The sequence below is a fragment of the Suricata suricatta genome, chromosome 2, assembly GCF_006229205.1.
Source record: "Suricata suricatta isolate VVHF042 chromosome 2, meerkat_22Aug2017_6uvM2_HiC, whole genome shotgun sequence".
NCBI classification, from domain to species: domain Eukaryota; kingdom Metazoa; phylum Chordata; class Mammalia; order Carnivora; family Herpestidae; genus Suricata; species Suricata suricatta.
In genome coordinates this window covers 156,836,513-156,856,357 of record NC_043701.1, presented here as the reverse complement: position 1 = coordinate 156,856,357, position 19,845 = coordinate 156,836,513, and the positions used below count along the sequence as shown (strand labels likewise).

Below are 19,845 nucleotides of genomic sequence, written 5' to 3'. Positions count from 1 at the left end.
AGGATTTTGGGTTTAAAAGCTCGATGGCTGCACTGCATAGCAACAGCCACCAGCTGCTTTCCCTCCCCTAAAATAGGGGCGAGCTCACCTCCAAACCTCTAGGGAAGTAGTTTTAGGACTAGGAGTTCCAGGGTAAGGGGAAACCCCAGCTGGGGCCCTGGAGCAAACCTGGTGCTAGTGCCAACAAGTGGCCTGGGCAGCCTCGGAGACTCAGATGGGTAAGAGCGCCAGGGGCGAGATGAGTTCTCAGGAGAAGCCCCTCTTCCACCCTGCCACTCTGACCCCCACCCCTCCCCTCAAGACTCGATTCAGGGGAACCAACCACCCCATCCTACCCTACCCCACGCCCTCACCCCCCCCACCTCACCTCACCCCCGCCCCCACCTTCTTCTTTTCCCGCCCAGTCCACCCCTAGCGGGGATGTGTTCCCACACCAGTTAGCCACTGCCTGCGGGCAGGGCAGTCGCCCCCTACCTCAGTGGCCATGTTCCAGGGGCGCTGACCACTCCGAGCCTGCTGCGAGGCCGGTGAACGGGGGCTGTCCGCGGTGCTGACTCGGGAAGCAGGTGGGCTGGCCGCGGCGAGATGGGGCCCGGGGCACTGTCCGCGGTGCTGATGCGGACGCCGCGGGCCCGGCTAGTTGGAGGGCCGGAGGACGCCTAGGTACTGGCGACTGCCGCTGTGCTATCCGCGGTGCTGATGCGGGCGCCCGGCCGGGGAGGCGAGGCCGCGCCCGAGGCTCTTCACCGCCCGACCGCCGGCAGCCGCTGCTCCTGCAAGCAACGGCCCGGTTTATCTTTGACAGCGGCGGCGGGGGTGGGGGCTGCAGGAGGAGGAGGGGCCAGGCGCCTCCGCGGACCGGGAGGGGGAAGCGCGGCCCCCAGACTCCGGCGCCCGCCCGCCGGAGAGGAGCCCCGCCCGCGGCCAGAGGCTTCGCTCCCGCCCGGCCCGGAGGCCCCGCCTCTCCTGCCAGCCCTTCCCCCTCGTAAGAGCGCCAGGAGCTCTGCGCTTGCTACCAGGGCCTCCGGAGACTTCCAGACCCAGAGAAGAGAGAGGCAGGACGGTTCTGGGGCGAGACACTCCAGCTTGCGGAGGCTGACAGTCCTCCAAGCGTTCGCAGGTCCCCAGGTGCGGCCTCTTTACCTTTTCAACACCCCTCCCCCAACACCTCCTCCACCGTGGCCCCGGGCCTCTTCTACCGTATTTTTTCTGTTCTTGCTCCCCCGTTTCTTCTCTGTGCCCCCCTCCCCAGACTTGCATGGACATTCCCTCCTCTCCTCGTCTCTTCTTTTCACTGCTTTGAACCCTATTAGCTAGAGGAGAATGTTTGCTGACCGCAGAGAATTATTTCCTTTCTTTAAATACGTGCCTGCATTTCATCCCCAAAGAAACCCTGGGGTCCCTTCTTTCTGGGAGCTCCAGAACTGAAGCCAGTCTCTCCACTGCTCTTTCTGACCCTGGCCTCACCCCTACTCTTCGCTCTCTCTCATGAAATCCAGCGTTTACAGATACACCACCACCACTCAACAAACACAAGCAGATGGTGCCAAACTGGTTTACCCAGGATGTCAGGGCCGGCCCTGGTGGTGCCTTCACAATTTTGACATCAAAGCTTCCAGCCAAATGACCTACCTATTTGCTTAATAAACAAAAAGGAAACACCAACACAAGTGCCTTTTTACACATCCACAACACCCCAGGTCTTTTGGGGAAGCAGAGTCTGCCTCTCCGTAGCTCACTGCTGCCTGAAGGGCAACAGCAGCCAGGAGACCTGGATTCTGGTTCAGGCTCCTCCGGCTCTATGACCTTGGTCAAAAGCTACACCTCTGAGCTTCTTTCTGTAAAATGAGAGCTGGACTTCCCTAGACCATTTCTAGGGTCCTTTCTTTTCTTTCCTTCAACTTTCCATTTTGAAATTTTCAAACACACAGAAAAGTTGAAAGAAGAGTACAGTAACCATACTCTCCACCTAGTTTCAACATTTGTTAATATTTTGCCATATTTTCTTTTTTTTAAAACATTTATTTTATTTTTTAATGTTTTATTTATTTTTGATACAGAGAGAGACAGAGCATGAGAGGGAGAGGGGCAGAGAGAGAAGGAGACACAGAACCGGAAGCAGGCTCCAGGCTCTGAGCTGTCAGCACAGAGCCTGACATGGGGCTCGAACCCACAAATGTGAGATCTGACCTGAGCCGAAGGCGGAGGCTTAACCGACTGAGTCACCCAAGCGCCCCTGCCATATTTTCTTGAGAGATATGGAAACATAGATATATGTCTGGCTAGATTATTAGGAAGTGACAGATATTATCAAGCCTTCTCCTTCAGCTCTTCACTGTGCTTCTCCTAAGAATAAGGGATTCTACCTAACCATACCTAACCACGATATTATCATCACACCTTTAACGATTTCATGTCATCTAATATTCTAGGATAGTTTGCTGCACCTACAACACATCACTAGCAATGGCCTCTCACAACTTCCCTTCAGAATAGCTAACATTTATTGAGCATTTATTATGTGCCAAACCATATGCTACATACATGTACTGTCTTATGTAATTCTCACAATTACTCTTTGAATTAAATGTTATTATTGTCCTTTTATTATTCCCACTTTACCAACAAGAAAACTGAGAAAATTGCCCAAGGTCATGTGGTTTGTGAGAAATGGAGGCAGGATTCAAAATACAAGCAGTCAAGTTCCAGAGCTTATGTGGTTGATCCTCCTAACTGCACTCCCTCCCGTCAGCATCTTGGAGACCTTAAACTAGCAGACCAATAACCATACCTCTAACTGCCTATTTCACAGACGAGCAAACTGAGTCCCAAAGGATAAATGACATGCCAAAGAAGTTGGGGCGCCTGGGTGGCTCAGTCAGTTAAGTGGCCAGCTTCAGCTCAGGTCATGATCTCATGGTTTGTGGGTTTGAGCCCCATGTCTGAGCTGACAGCTCAGAGCCTGGAGCCTGCTTCAGATTCTGTATCTCCGTCCCTCTCTCTGACCCTCCCCTGCATGTGCTGTCTCTCTATGTCTCTCAATAAAGAAAGAAAGAAAGAAAGAAAGAAAGAAAGAAAGAAAGAAAGAAAGAAAGAAAGAAAGAAGCTAAAGGCAGATGTCTCATCCCACCTTAGAGTTTTGGCCAATGATTTGGCATCAAGGAGCAAACTGACAATATCTGTGAATCCCATGGTGGTCACTAGTATTAAATAGTTGCATGATTTGATGATCTCCATGGATACCTCTCCCAGTTCCTCACACTTGATTTTGATCATATTCATTAAATAACCACCTGGAAACCACCTCTTTGCCTGATGACAAGAGACCTAGATGAGTCCATTTAACAAATCTATTCATTCCATGTGTATTCAGTGAACATTTACTAGGCATCTGACACTATTCTCAGAGGTTGGGCTACAGCAATGACTACATGTGTAAAGACTCTGTTCTTATTGAATTCACATATTAATAGGGATAACAATCAGTGGCAGATAAACAACTCAGTATAAAATATGTTGAGTTGTGATCATTGCTAGGAAGAAAAGTAAAGCATGGTAAAGAGAGGTGACAGAGGAGAGTTACTTTAGAAGGATAGTTAGGGAATTTTTTTTTTTTTTGATAAGGTGAAATTTGGGTAGAGGCCTGAGGGAAGTGAAAGAACTTAACATGCAGATACCTAAAGAAAAAGTGACTAGCTTAGGGGTCAGTGCAGGACAGGTGGCAGGAGCATGTTCAGAGAAGAGCAGGGAAACCACTGTAGCTAGACTGGAGTGGGCAAGGGGAAGAGAGATGGGACCTGAGATCAGAGAAGCAGCAGGAGCCAGGTCTTAAAGGGCTCATAGGCCCTGATAAGGACTTTGGATTCTATTCAGAAAGTGGGATCAAAAGCCTTAGAAAGTTTAAGGTAGAAGCATGGCATTATCTAATTGTAGTTTTTTAAAGACAACCCTGGTACTAGGGCTGGGATGGGATAGGGAGCAAAGAGGGAGGAAGGCAAGGATAGAAGCAGTGACACCAGTTAGGAGGCTGTAAGAGTAGTCTAGGCAACATATGGTGGTGGCCTAGACTAGGGTAGTAAGTGGGAAGTGGTAAGGAGTGGCCAGACCCTAGATATGATTTGAAGGTAGTGCTGGCAGAACCTGTTGATAAAGTAGGGGTGCAGTATGAAAGTGAGTGAAAGATGATTCCAAGTTTTGAAGCCTCAGCCACTGGAGGGAAGGAGTTGCCATTTACTGAGAAGGAAAACCTAAGGAAAGAGTAGGCCTGAAAGGATGGAGAACACAGTTTGGTTTAGTTGATTTAGGTTTGAAATTTGATGTGCATATTATACATCTAAATGGAGTGGGCATTTGAGATTCAAGAGAGAGGTAGAGAGTTGGGGAGCCACCAGAACGTGAACAGTAGTTGAAACCATGAGACCAGAGGAGATAATCTAGGGAGTGGATGTAGCTAGAAAAATTGCCCAAGAACTGTTCCCTGGCACTTGATTACTTACAGGCTGAGAAGATGGAAGTTGACTGAGAAGAGTGACCAGTGAAGTAGGAGGAGGCCTAAGAGAGAGTGGTGTCCTGGAGCCAAGCAAGAAATCTGGTAACAGAGCCCTACCGGCTGCACTGAGAGCTGCTCATATGTAGAATAAGATGAGGACTGAGAAATGACCATTGGGTTTGACAGTTGGAAGGTCACTGATGACCTTGGTAAAAGCTGTTTCAGTGGAGAATGGGGATGGGATCCGGAGTGAAGTGAGAGTTTGAATGGAGGAGAAGGAGAGCTACTGAGAGTGTAGACAAGTCTTGAGAGCCATTTTTCTTGTAAAAGGGAGTAAAGAGGAAAACAGTGGCCTGAAGAAGCAGTGGGAGCAAGAGAGGTTCTTTTAAGATGGGGGCACATTGGAGCTTGCTTGTTTGCCAAAATAAATGGTCCAGTAGAGAGGGAAACACTGATGGCTCAGATAAAAGAGGGTTAATTACAGAAGCAAACCTTTAAGAAGTCAGCAAAGGATGGGATCCAGGGTACTCATGGAGGGAATGGTTTTAGAGAGGGGCACAGACAATTTTCCACCACAAATAAAATGGGAGAAGCAAAGTAAATGGCCACAGATGTGAGTAGGTTAGGAGGTGTTGTATAAGCAAAGCAAAGACCTGAGCTCTATTTCTTACTCCTCTTCAACTAGCCAGAGGCTTCCTGCACCATGACCTTTCTCAACAAGTCCATTCAACCATCACATATGGAAAGCTTGCTATGTGCTGAGCATGATGCTGGCACTTTTCTTGTGTGACCCAAAGAGAGTTCTCCTTCCCACTGAAATTACAGGACTAGGACTCTCTGGAGATCCTTGAGCTAGTCCACGCAAGAATGAGTGATCCCTTTTAATATCCAGCTCCCCCGACTAGAAAGAGACTTTAACAGCTTCAGCCTTTTATCACTACACTGCCTCCACAGTTGCTATACCAGTCTTGACAGACCTCAACACTTAGAGGCATCAAGGTGGAGGCCATGAAGGGAGAGCCCCAGCTGGAATGAGGAGTTTCATACCAGGATGACTCAGAGCCAATGGGCCGCTACAGGATGGGATGTTCCCACAGTCCAGTCATTTGGACTTTAACTCTTGAAGCAGAAGACATTGAGATTTAATCTGATTAATCATTAGTACCCAGCAGCCTTGGGACAAACCAGTCCTATGCAAGAGCTGAGCTCTTTGATGTTTCGTCATAAATTAATGAGCTTGCCCACAAAATAACATCAAAGAAGATCTACTGACTAATTCATTGTTTATCATCCTTCAATATGTGGCTATATTGGAAAGTCTCCAAAAAAAAGGACCACAGCGAGAAAATGAAACCAACTGAAGGATTTGGAAATCATGATATCTGGACAGTGAAGAGAAGGAAATGAATTTCTGCATACTGCAGAGGAGACAGGAAAAGATTAGCAGATCTCAGGGAAATGAAAAATCCAGGGAGACAGAAAGATTCTCAACACTTGGGTCTGGAAGGAAGATGATTACATGAATGCTTGAGGGGGAAATTGTGGTCTGGACAGTCTCAAATGGTGTGATCTCAGAGCACACTGTGGGGACTATGCGGAAGCGTGTGGTAGGAAACAGTATCTCCGGAGTCGGATGACATGGATTTCAACCTCTCTCTCTATTTACTATGTGACCACCAGCAAGTCTCAATATTTCTGAACCTCTGTTTTCTGATCTGTAAAACAGTGGCAATAATTCTCCCTCCCCAGATAAGATCCCTCCGAGAATAGGAGGCTTTCTCCAGATGTTACCTGACTCTTCCAAATCTAGTCTTTCAAGATGAAAACAGGATAAGGTTTATGGAGATTTCTGGAGATCTTCCCACAGCAGTATTTGTTCTAGGTCAAGCAAGGTTTTCTAAAGCACAGAAAAGGTCAGCAATTGCACCTCCTTTAACTCAGTGAGCAGTTACTCTATGCCACCCACTCTATGCCAGGCCAAGTGAAGATCATGGGATGTGTCCAACCCTCAAGGACACCAAAATATAACCAAGGGGTGACTAGGCTCTGTGATAAGTGCTAAGGTGTAGAGAGATTCCTCAGAGTTGAGGCCCAGTAAAGGTTTTACAAACGACATGACATTTGAGCTTGGACTTCAAGGATTAGTATCATATCCCCAGACAGCAGATAAAAGAACATGGTGTACAAAGCCAGGAAGGCATGAAAGGTGCCTGGAAACAGAATCTCTGGAACTTCAAAACTCAGGAAAGCAGCTGCCAGGAATGCAGCAAGAGGGATGACTGCAAAGGCCCCAGAAACATGAATGGAGGGGACCTGCCCTAAAAATAGTACCAGAGCAGGCAAACAGTGACACATGTCTAGAAGTGCAGTCACTAGGAGGTGACTAAGCTAATAGGGAGTTGCCTCCCTTTCTTGATTTCATTCATAGTCTCTCTCCACCTCTCTCTCTCTCTTTCCCTCCCCTTCTCCCTCCCCTCTTCTCTCCCTTGTCACTCTCCCTTGCTACCTCCCTCCTCTCTCCCCACTGGAGGAATTGGAGTGGGAGGCAAGATTCTATAAGAATTCTCAGCTACCCCAGGAGCAACTGCAGATACTGGAACTATTTGCCAAACGCTCACCTGTCATTACAACAGCCACTGTGCCGGGGGCCGGGCAGAATTCACACGGGGTCCCCGTCCCAACAGGGTCTCCAGGGGCCCCCTGACGTAGTAATCATTGGATGATTGTCTGCAGGGTGTCACTTCCACACCAAGCAGTCTGGCAACAAACTCACAAATCACTTCAACCATAGCCAGCTGGGGGAAGACGCAAGGCTCCTGATTAAGTGGTGAAAATTCTCTGAGAAAGTAAACAGGCATGAGCATAAAGGGTTATAGGTGCTTATAAAGCATCATTAATTATGAGAACCAAGAGAGATTATGGAGTTCAAACCAATTTCAACCGCAGAACCTTTTGTTCAAACATTTTGCATGAAAGTCAGAGATATGAAACAAATAAAAGAAAGGAAGGCAGAGCTTACCTAAGTCTACCAACAACTCACTCTCTACAGAAGCCCCCAAGATATCCCTGTGGAAACACACCCCCGCCCCCAGGGCTCAGTAGAATAGGGTTTTTTTAATCATCAAAGTGACACATGCCTATGGTGTTAAAAATCCAAACATATCAAAAGGTTTGTAACAAAGAATAAGAGTTCCCTGCCTACTCTTACACCTTCCTACCTTCATTGCTTTTCTCCCAGAAGAAATGACTCTTTCACTCTTTTAGCTGTTTCTGCTTTAAAATCTTTGGATATGCCTGACTTCTGTATCTTGATTTATCAACTTTAGAAACCTTGTCCTGTTTTCTGCACTGACAGAAGAGAATTTAGCTCACCCTGCCACCCTCACCTCCCAATATAGTCACAGCACTGTTTGAACTTGATTTTTATTATTATCAAAGTAATACATGCAATTAGTTTAAAATTCCAACCAGGGACAAGGGCTTATAGCAAAACAAAACAAATACAACCAAGAAAGCCCAGAAGCCCCGTCCTATGTCTTCCTTCCCACTTATTGCTCCAATCCTCCTTCCCACTAAGATAGCTTGGCTCATGGAAGTAGAAAACTTATTTGGTGCCCCCCCCTTATTTTTTAAATAGCATTCACTCCATTTTCTAGCAAACAATATAACTTACTTATTGTGCCTTCTGTTTGTCTTGCCTGCTAAATTGTAGGCTTTATTATGCTCTTTGTTGTGCCCACTGATGTATCCCAAATATCTAGATTAATGCCTGACTCAACAAATATTTGTTGAATTAATCAAAGCAAAATTCTTTGGAAAGGGAAGAGAAAGAAGTAGGGCTTCTTGGAGATAGTGTTACAACTAGTCATTTTACAACCCACTCATTCTATGGGAAGGAATGGATATCAATGAAAATTTTACTTTATAGATAATACAGAATAATTCTGGACAGTGTAGTGGGGTGCTATAGTAAAGACCTCAGTTCAGACCATCTTATGGTTTTAGCATGGTTGGACAGGTCAGTCCAATTGCCTTGGAAAGAAAGTAGCTATTTGCGTAGGTTGGTAGAGGCCAGGTGGGAAATGAGTGTTGAGAAGTGGCCTTTGCCAAGCCCATCATCCCAAGGACAGCTCCTGCTGTGAAAGGAGGAACTAAGATGCTTTTTCCAAGGGTAACAGCCAACATGGGCCCCAGAGCCACCGGCCATTAGACAAGAGCTGGGCCCTGGGCACAGCCAGGAAGAAGAGAATGCAGTCCTGAGCCCAACAAGCACTGCACACTGTGAGTCCCGCCTTCCAGACGCATCTCATAGCCCTTCAGTCCCAGGAAGACTTTCCTGAACCATCCACTCCCAACACAGGGCTTTACAAACACCTCTCAGTGGCTAGTATCTTACCGTGCTTTTCCTGGTAAACTCCTACAGTGCTTTTGGAATTCCTGACCACTGGCCAGGTCACAGTGCAGGTTCCAGCGATTGGAATGTTTCCATAGTCTTCAGAGTTCTGCCAGCCTGTTCACCACTCCCTGCCTCCGAGTCATCTACTACTCCTTCTGGGCCCCCTGACATGTCGCTGTATCCATAGCTTCCTTAGCTGAAAAAATATCACCATCTCTTCATGAAGGCCATAGAACGCCAGGCTCCGGTTTTTCCTGGGCCCAGCGTGTCTGGCCCCGGCCCATTCTCCCAGCCCCTTCTTATGGCTTCTCTCCCCCGCATTTCCGGGGCAGCCCCAGCCATATCAGACTTGCAGTTTTCAGTCCCCCAACTATGCTACACTCTGCGTCACTTCCAAACCTTCATCTATGCTCTGCCTGGAACTATCTTTCCCTCCTCATCACCTGAATAAACCCCTTGGGGTCTCAAATTTAAAATTCACTACCTTGGGTAGTACAGTTTGTATTTTCTTTTTCCATACATTTTGTTCTGACTACATTTATTAAAATGTTATTCTTGGACTGCCTGTTAACAGCATCCGACTCTTGGTTTCAGCTGAGGTCATGAACTCATGGTTCATGGGTTCAAGCCGCGCATCGAGCTCTGCGCTGACAGAACAAGGCCTGCTCGGGATTCTGTCTCTCTCTCTCTCTGCCTCTCCTCTGCTTACTCTATCTCTCTCACATGCAAATAAATAAATAAACATTTTAGAAAATGTTATTCTTTGTGGAATCTAATAATAAAAATTGAAAACTGTAAAAAATTAAATTAAACAATTTAATTAGAATAAAATATACTTCCTTGGGGAAGTCTTCCCTGGCAGTTTAGCCATGATTAGGAGTCCCTGTTATAAGCACCCTATGCTTTCCCTATAAAACAATCATACTACCCAAAATTTATTTGTCTTCCCTATTAGACCATAAGCCCCTTGAGGGCAGGAATTTTGTCTCCTCAGTTGCATTCCCAGTGCACAGCATCATATGCGGGACATAACCGATGCTTAATCAATACTTATACAGGAAGCTGGGTTAGACTTAGGTTAGGTTAGAGAGTGTCTCTATTCAGTTCTCCTACACCGAGCCTCAGACAGGGAGAGGCATAGTTCCAATCATAAAGGACTTTACAATCTTGTTTGGGACACCCAGCTTAGACATCATGACACAGTGAGCAAATGACAGGTACCCCAGTGACCTACAGAGACAATGAGTGTTATATAAGCTGAGGTGGGAGAGATTCCAGGGATCTGGTGACCAGAGAGTGCTCATGGCCCAGCAGACCACAGGTGGCACTCTGAAAGATGAGGATAAGGGCAGGCAGGGCTGGGCAGATGCGCAGCTGCAATGAAGGAAGCGGGGGTGTGTGTGAAACAGCAGACAGTGCGCGCTGGTTTGAACTACTCTAGAGAAACAAGGCTGGAGCCAGATAACACGGAGCCATTAAAGTGAGGCAACGGGGACCTGCGAGGGAGCCAAAGAGTGAGGAGCAGAAGGAAATGGCACTGGAACGGGCCCCCTGGGAGCATCTCAGGGAGGGACCAGAGATGAGGGGCTGAAGCAGGAAGGAAGCTTTGTGCTAGAGGGAGGGGAGGAGATGGGTCACTGCCTAGGAATGAGAGCAAAGGGACAGATTAAAAAAACATTTGAAATGGAGTCACCACAGGCCACTGCTTCTGACTGAGTATATGATATGAAAGAGGGAGGCAGGTAGACAAAGAGGATGTGGGACTGTCCATCCATCGCCATGGCTGGGAGATGCCATGGTCATAAATCACAGAAGGTGTTTAGGGAACTCTATACACGCCCAATGTAAAGGATAGAAGCTTCTGCCCGATGCAAAGGTAGAAGGCCCTTTAGGACTAAGGGGATAGTGCAAGATTATGGGTTGAGATTTGGGAGGCCTCTCTATAAAAGTCATAGTTAATGCCATAAGAATGGGGCACTTGACCTTGGAAGAGGGATAAAGTGAGCCATGAGAAAGAGACTGACTGTCTCAGGCAAAATGATGCAACTGAAGTAAAAAATCCCTCAATTTAAATCCCAGCTGGGTCACTTACTAACTGGATGGCCTCAGGCAAGTTCATTCACCTCGCAGAACCTAGTTTCCCATCTGCAAAGTGGGGATAAAAATGCTGTCACAGGATTTTTGAAAGCAGTAAATTAAATGACCTCTGAAAATAGACACATTCAACTCCTAGTCTAAATGGGTGTTCAGCAAAGGCAGATCAGGGGAAGGAATCAGTACAAGAAGAAAAGGGTGTCAGATTAAGACCCAGCACCCTAGAACATCACAGAAGCTCAAGGAGACAGAGACCTCTGGGAGCCACGATGAACAGTGTCAGGTATTATAGAAAGTTCAAGAGGAACTGGATTGGCAGGAATTACATTACTGACTCTTTTGAGAATGGGATTTTGAGGAGTACAAAAAGAGCTGGAGAACAGAATACAGAAAAACGCAAGAGAAACAAATCCACACAAAGTCACCCGTATCACTCAGGATGTTGGGCTGCAAAAAGATTATCCTGGGAACATGGTTTGAGCGATAAAGACATTCAATTAAACAAGAAGTCTGGAGGGAGGCAGCTTCCTGGACCGCTCAAGGCAAGTGGCTCCAGTCACTCTTCTTCCTTGGACACTGCCCTTGGTCTCCTTGCATTTCACATGTTCATCTTCATCTGTTGCTTTGCATGCGTGTTGCCTCACCCATGCACTGGAACGTAAGCTCATTAGGGGTAGGAACCATACGCCTCTTGTTTACCATAGTATTACACTTCCTAGCGCTGGCTGGAGAGTAGCAGGCACTTCTAAATGTTTTTTGAAGGAATAAAAAAATGGACCAGGTAGTGAGAGGGGACAGAGAGGGGAGAGATGGAGGCAGATTCAAACCCACATCCCCACTCAGTGAGGATTCCAACCACCCCTCTGTGCCCAGGAGGGTGTTTGCTAAGCCCCCTCTGCCTTTAGACTGGCGTGTGGGCAGCCCTGGGCACCGGGGACAGGAGGAGGGGAGGCCCTCCAGATGCCCCTGTTATTAGCAGATGGGACACAACTCGACCCCGTGAGGACCCTCCCCTTTCTCTATCTATCTGCTCCTAAGGAAATCTCTTCTGACTGCCACATCGGGTTCTTGGCGACCACCAGTCCAGATAGATACCCTGAAATTGGAGGATGTTCAGAGGTGAAATATCTGAAACCATGCAGGAACAGGGGAAATGGAATAACTGTAACAGATGAAAAGGCCCACCTCTGGGCTTTGCCGTGTTAGGCAGAACAGGATAATTGCACGCAAGACTCTAAGGGTGTGAAGCCCTACAGGGGAGGAGACTACTGAGGATGACATGAGAGGGTGTAATTATGTGAAATGGAATCAGACGGGAATTTGGGGCTTAGTGGCAGGAGCCGTTTCCTCCCAGTGAAAACTCTGAGGTTGGGCAGCGGTTTCCTAACGGAAGGAGTGAGGTGCCACCCCAGAAGCATTTAAGCCCACCTTAAGTCAAGTCTGGGAGACTGCAAGTATGATGGCCTCATTTTAGAAGGCCGGGGTTGGCTATTGGAGGGGAAGAGGTAACCTGATGGCAGCGTGGTGTAACGGTGCTTACACAGGCTCTGCGGTCAGAGAGAACTGGATTCCAGGCTCGGTGTCTGGCTGGTGGAGCGCAGCGGAGATGGCACTGGATGACCAGTCAGGAAACCGACATTTAAATCCCAGTTCAGCGTCTTACTAGCTGTATGACCCCTGACAGGTCACGGCTCCTCTCTGCACTTGGAGGTCTCCATTGTCTAAAGGAGGAAAGTGGGCCTCATGACCCTACAGGCTTCCCCAGACCCGGCACCCTGCAATTTGCAGAATGTCCAGCCTTACAGCTGCTCATATATGTCTGGATTTCTTTTCCTCATTAGGGTCATTTTACATGCAAGACAGCAGGAAACTGGGATCCTCCGGAAGCCTCTAAAATTGAAGTTGCTGAGTGGCAAAGCATCTGTGCAATGCAAGGCTCAGGGATTCCCTCATGGGCCCCAGGGTGGCCCATCTGCCTCATCAGGGGCCTTGTCTTGGGGGGCAGAAAGAGCCAGCTGGAAGGACCAGGGGGAGATGGTCCCTTCTGCCCCCCCACGACCCCAGTCCTGCATAGAGATCCATGGCCAGATAGAAGCTGGGCCCTGGAGAGGAGCTCTCACCTTGTGGCCAAGTCAGGGGACCAGCTGGCCCCTGCCCTGCTATGCCCGGGCCTGAGATGGGTGGGCACCACCTGTGGCTCAACACGCAGCAGGAAGAAGGCAGACCCCGTGTCCTGCAGCAAAAGTAGCATCCCATTTCTTGGCCCTCACTCTGCATGACCCCAAGCTAAGGGCCTCATCTATATGAAGAGAACGGTGGTACCCTTGTGACACCCATTTTTCAGATGGTCAAACAACTTGCCCAAAATGACACAGCTAAGTGTAAAGTCTGCCCAACCCCATCTGTCTTATACCAGATCTTGTTCTCTTTCCAGGGAGCCTCCACTCCCCTGATGGGAATTCAGAGACTAGAGACCAGCGTATTCCAAACTCCCACCCCTGACAGCCTACAATTGCATTAGCCGCACTTCAGAATTAAAACATTGTGTCTCTGAAGGTCCCCGAGGAGCCACGATAAACAGGAAATGTATCAGACTGTCAGCCACTCCAACAGCCCCTAAGCAAATGGGACATGGAGCCAACAAGTGTTGACAGGGGCCAGGACCGGGGCTATTGGGAGGGCAGGGGCCCTCAGAGATACCCAAGGAGGTCCTCCTAAAGGAGGAGGAGCCTGGCCCAGTGGAGTGACCCAGTGACCGTGGTCCTTTCCTCCCATGCTTGGAGCCAGTCCAGTAACCTAACAGGAGTGGGATGTACACGGCCGGGGAAGCTCTGGAGAGGCCTCGAGTGGGGTTCCTGCTGCATGGGGAGAGGGGAGGGCGGCAGCGGGGGCCCTGCCCTCAGCATCTAAACCAGGCCACATAGGCTCTGGAACTGCCAGGCACCAGATTGCTTTGGGACCTGGGGAACTGCCTCTGGGAAAAGATGGGACACAGGCTGCCAGCCGTCCACCCCACCTGCTAGCCATCCACCCTGCTGAGCTCACGGAGTTTTCAGGCAGGGAGGGAGGCCCTGAACAGGGGAGCGGACTGTGTTTTGAAATAAGCAGGAAAGCCTGCAGAGGGGAGATGAAGTCTGCGGCTCCTGGGCTCTTGTTGGAGAGCCCAAAGGGACTGGAGAAAAGCCTTTCCAAGAAACAAGGCAGGCTCGGAGGCCCCTGGTCATGAGCCACCACACCCAGGAGGGAAAGCCAGCCCAACCTACCCTTCATGCTCCAGAGATAATAATATAAAAAATAGCAACATGTGTTATGGAACACCAATTCTAAGCTAGAAGCTAAGGATACAGGAGGACACAAAACAAAGCCTCATGAGCTTATATTCTAATAGGAGTTACAAGCAATATGCATCACAAATTAATAGTATGCTAGAAGGTGATCAGTGCAAAGAAGGGATATGAAAGAGGGAAGGAGATGGGGGGGGGGGTGCCGGTGTGTGGGGAAGGGGAGGTAGTTTGTAATTTTAGATAGCTTGGCCAAAGACCTCACTAAAGAGATGACATTTGAGTAAAGATCTGAAAGAGGCTAAGAAGTGAGCCATGTGGATTCCTGAGGAGGAGCAGTCCAGTAAACAGAAATAGCAAGTGCAAAGGTCCTGAGGCAGACTAGCCTGGCATGTTCAAGAGGCCAGTGTAGCTAAAGCAGCCTGATGGAAGGGAGACAGCATCAGACATGCATTAAGAGGTTAGAGGAAGGTCAGTCAGATCGTGTAGGGACTGGAAGACTATTACAAAAGACTATAGGTTCTGGGGGTCCCCTAAGGCTTGTAAGCAAAGGAGGGACATGATCTACCCTGTGTTTTAACAGAATCATTCTTGCTGCTGTGTTAAGAATAGACCAAAGTGGAGGGGCGCCTGCATGCCTCAGTCAGGTAAGCATCCGACTTAGGCTCAGATCATGATCTCATGGTTCGTGAGTTTGAGCCCTGCGTGGGGCTCTGTGCTAACAGCTCTGCATCTGGAACCTGCTTCAGATTCTGTGTCTCCCTCTCTCTCTGCCCCTCCCCTCCTCACACTCTGTCTCTCTCTCTCAAAAATAAATAAACATTTTAAATTAAAAAAAATAGACAAAAGTGGAACTGGAAAGCCTGGTTACTCTTAATTATTACCATCGTCATCACCACGAGCAACAACAACAATAGCAAAACCAGTTATTAAGCCTCTGTCAAGCCCAGCGCTACCCTTTTATCTTCATTGGCTGGCTTAAATCTCACAGCAGCCCTGTACAGAGAGACGGCCTCATTGTTCCCATCTCACAGCTAAGGAAACAGAGACTCAGCCAAAGTCAGCGAGTCACACATACACACCCCCTCCCAACCTGGCCCCGCTCACCTGTCCATCTCTGCTTCTCACACCCCAACTTCTTACCCACCCCACCACCAGCCTCAGACAGCTACCCCGCATTCCCCAATTCCACAGCCTCCAGGCCTCTGAGCTTTCCTCACATGCTGTTCCACCGCCACGAATGCTCTTCTCCCACTCCCAATTGGCACGCAAACTCCAGTTCACCCTTTGAGAGACAACTCAAGCTCTGCTTCCTTGGGGGGCCCTCCCAGATTGCCTCCAGCTTGGTGGCTCATGTCCTCCTCCTGGAAATACAAAGCATTGTAACGATCCTGCAGCCGGCCTCCTGAAAACCAGATGAGCTCAAGGCCAGGGCCAGCGCGTCTTCACCTGCACTTCCCCAACAGTTTTGCAACCAGGTTCAAATCCTGCAGACATGGTATTGGGTTATCCTAGGGGAGTTCCAATTTTTCCAGGGCAATTTTGTTCTAAATCACATCTCCTTCATACATGTTCATGTAAGCGCACATATGGCTGACCTGGGACAGACGTGTGCAGCCCCTCGGGCGGATGGGGGCCAACATGCTTTTGTAACATGGTTTCAACAGAGGAGGTAGCCACAACATACAGGGAGCCCTCTGCGCTTTAGCATCAGCTAGCCCCCGTTCGAATCCTCCTCTGCCTCTTAGCAGCTGTGTGGCCGTGATAACATTGCTGTAAACCGGGGCAAATGACGTCCTCTCGTATGGGTTATGTGAGAGCTGGCAACAGTACCAATGCAATGGAGATGGCGTTAATGCTCCCTTGCCCGCCCCCACCCCTAACCCAGCTCTGTCTCCAGAAGCGTCTTGTAGATTAACACTTGGCCACCAGGCTCTTGGTCTCATACTTCTTGGGACTTTCGCAATCATTAACCTGGAATCCCCCTTCTGGCTGGAGGCCCAGCTTTGAGGCGGCACCTGTAGCTTTGTGGCCGCTCACCTGGCCCCGGCCTCCCTCCTCGGAGCCCCTGCCAAGTGTGCCCCTCCCCCCAGCCCCACCGCCTGACTACATCTAGGTGCTCACTCCTTCCCTCCCCATTAATTGTTCGGGTTCCATCACCGCAAGGTCTTCCTGCCTGATTGGCTACCCCACCCACTTCCCTACTTCCAGCAGACATTGGGAAATTTAAAAGGGCAGGGTTCATTTGGGAAATAAAAAGGAGGAAAGACTGCACCCCAACAAACCAGGTCAGAACAATGTTTGATGCCAGAAGCTAGGCAAATGTCCCGGCTGCTGGTCTTTCGAGGTACTATAACATGTCACGTCTGCTGAGAGTCCAACTCCCTCACTCCACAAATGAGAGGCCCAGACAGGGAAAGGGATTAGCTCAAAGTCACACAGTAAGTGGGGAGGAGCAGGGAGTCTGATCAAGCTGCAGACTTGCCTGTGGCCATGCTCTTCCTCCGGTACCAGGCCCTTTGCTCGTCAGGGGCTGAGTATGAACTGGACTGGCTGACAGGACAGAGTGTCCTGTTGAAGGCCCTCTGGCTCTGCTTCCCTCCAGACATACCAAAACCTTTTGAGGACGGAATGCCAGCAAGCGTGACACCTGCCATCCATGTTCTCAGTGGCCTCCACGGAAGCCATTTGTCCCGGTTCTGGGCAGCTACCCAGTCAATTGATTAAGTTTCACATTCACAGTCTCTTGAGGTGGTTGATCTTCATCTACCCTCAGCACAGAACTGGAAACCTAAATGGCATGATGCATTTAGGGTAAGGGCAGCTGGGACATATTTAGCCCCAGCCTTCTGAGGTCAGCAGCACTGTGACAGGAGGGCCACATAGCTCAGACACACCTGGGCCTCACCCCTGGGAGTCCCACTCAGGAGGTATCATTGACAAACTCCTCCAGGGATCCTGATGCCATGCCACATCAGGACCTACTGAACTACAGCTCTTCACTCAGGGAGGAATCCCTTCCTCCACATCCTTACATGCATTCAGAGACAGGGAGCTCACTACCTCAAAAGTTAGAAATGTTCTAGCAGTAAGAGCACGGTATATGCCTAGCTGATATTAGCCTCCCAGGTCCTCGTCAGCCTTCTGGGTAAAACTAGTCAATGTCCCTTCTTCCTCGGGGACAATAATCAGGTTCTATCTAAGTGGACCTTTCAGACGCCAGGCCTCCTGGGCCCAGGGGGCTCCTGTGTCCCCCGGGGACAGTTAGAAAGATCTCCTTGTCCAGCACACAGGGCTCCAGACGTGGGTCACTGCTCCTCCTCCTGTCCCTCACTCCTGGCTGCTGCTCATCCACACTTACAATGTGCCAGACACAGAGCTCAGTACTCGCCAAGTTCGACCCTCCCATTTTACCAATGGCAGTTCTGGGACGAAGAGGATGAAATGACTTATCCCAGGTCATCCAGCAAGATTAGCCCGTACTGGCTCAGTTGGCCCAGCCAGTAATCCCCAGTGCACCCTACAGAAAGTGGGGGTGCTGCAACATCATAGCCAAATGGAGGGTCCCTTGGGGCCCCAGAATCACTACAGTCCCAATCACCAGAAGCTGACAATCATCCCAGCATCCCTGGCCCTTCTTCCCGACCACAGTTGGGGCTCTGCCCTGACATCTAGAAAGCTCTGGGGCCCTCAGTATTTGTCACCTGCTTGCAAAGTATCAGGGGCATGAGAAGGGACAGCCCACGTCCCTCCTCCAGGTTATTTATAAAGTGTTTTCAGATGAGTCAGCCACAGAGCTGCCCAGCACCAACAGGGACTGTTCCCTTGGAAATGCTAAAAATTATCCTGAGCTCTGGAATCCCACCCTGACCCTTAATAGCTTCTTGGAGAAAGTTCCAGGCAGGAAGCCAGGACCTACACAGGTCTGTGAGACCTTCATGGTGCTCCCACATTAGTGGTCTGAGCCCCAGGCAGAAATCTGAAATTTGACAGGCTAGTCCCCTGCAACCTTCCCAAGCCAGACTGACAGACAATCCCAAGAAGACAGCCCCCACCCTGGCCCCTCAGGCACTGGCTGCCCCCACCTCCATTCCTGTGCGTACTGCTCTCCACCTCCGCCACCAGACCGGCTATTTATATCTCTCTGGAAAGGGAGCCGAGCCTCCAAGCCTCTCCCTGCTTCCTGCTCCTGGCAGCACTCTAATTACTTCCTCAGCTGGGTGCCGCCTGCCACGGGCACCCTGGCTGGGGCCACCATAAATAACTGTCCCTGAGCTCACACCCGGCTTCCCACAGAGGTCAGCCCAGATGTGTCCGCCAGGAGCGTCACCACCCAGGGCCTGGTCCAGAAGAAGGTGCACTTCCTTCTGTGAGCCTGAAGGCACGTGAGGGTCTCGGGAACCCTCCCTCTCTGCTGTAGGCTCAGTCACAGGACTGGGGGGCGCCGCCTGTGTGCTCAGCAAACCTCCAGTGTGTCTGGCACACTCCACAGGAGTAGGGAGGGCAGCAGATGCATAAGCTGTGTCCGCCCTCAAGGGAGGTAAACAGTAAACAGCTCATTATGCAACCAAGAGTGAAGTAAGTGCTAAATTAAGATACAAGCTGTGTGCTAGGCCTCCGGGCCTTCCATTCTTCCATACTTTTTTTTTCTCCTATTACAAAGGAAATTCAAATGCAGATAACAAAAAGGAAATTACAATATATTTGTTACCCATCCACCCTAGGACACCCTTGTCCATACCTGAGCCCCAGACTTTTTTAAATATCTTTTTTCTTTTAACATTTATTTATTTTTGAGAGACAGAGAGAGACAGATCATGAGCAGGGGAGGGGCAGAGAGAGAGGGACACACAGAATCAGAAGCAGGCTCCAGGCTCTGAGCTGTCAGCATAGAGCCTGATGAGGGGCTCAAACCCAGGAACTGTGAGATCATGACCTGAACCGAAGTTGAACACTCAACCGACTGAGCCACCCAGGCACCCCCAAACTTTTTTTTTTAGTGTGAATCCCTTTATGTGAAATGTCTTTTTTTAAAAAATAGTTTATTGTCAAATTGGTTTCCATACAACACCCAGTGCTCTTCCCCACAAGTGCCCTCCTCCATCACCACCTCCTCTTTTCCTCCCTCCCCCTTCCCCTTCAACTCTCAGTTCATGTTCAGCTGTCAATAGTCTCTCAAGTTTTGCATCCCTCTCTCTCCCCAACTCTGTTTCCCTCTTCCCCTCCCCCTGGAGCTCCATTAGGTTTCTCCTGTTCTCCTGTTAGACCTATGAGTGCACACATATGGTATCTGTCCTTCTCTGCCTGACTTATTTCACTTAGCATGACACCCTCAAGGTCCATCCACTTTCCTACAAATGGCCAAATTTCATTCTTTCTCATTGCCATGTAGTATTCCATTGTGTATATATACCACATCTTCTTGGGTACCACTCATCAGGTGATGGACATTTAGGCTTTTTCCATGTTTTGGCTATTGTTGACATTGCTATGAACATTGGGGTACATGTGCTCCTATGCATCAGCACTTCTGTATCTCTTGGGTAAATCCCTAGCAGTGCTATTGCTGGGTTATAGGGAGTTCT

General features: G+C 49.2%; 1 protein-coding gene across 1 annotated transcript in view; it reads right to left on the bottom strand.

The window, feature by feature from the left end:
- Positions 1–475: 475 nt before the first annotated feature.
- Positions 476–19,845, bottom strand: part of LOC115276266 (translation initiation factor IF-2-like) — a 64,214-nt gene continuing 44,844 nt past the window's right edge. Inside the window, exon 3 of the mRNA XM_029920217.1 lies at positions 476–773. Within this exon, the coding sequence (XP_029776077.1) occupies positions 476–773 (298 nt within the window). The remainder of the gene's footprint in view (positions 774–19,845) is intronic.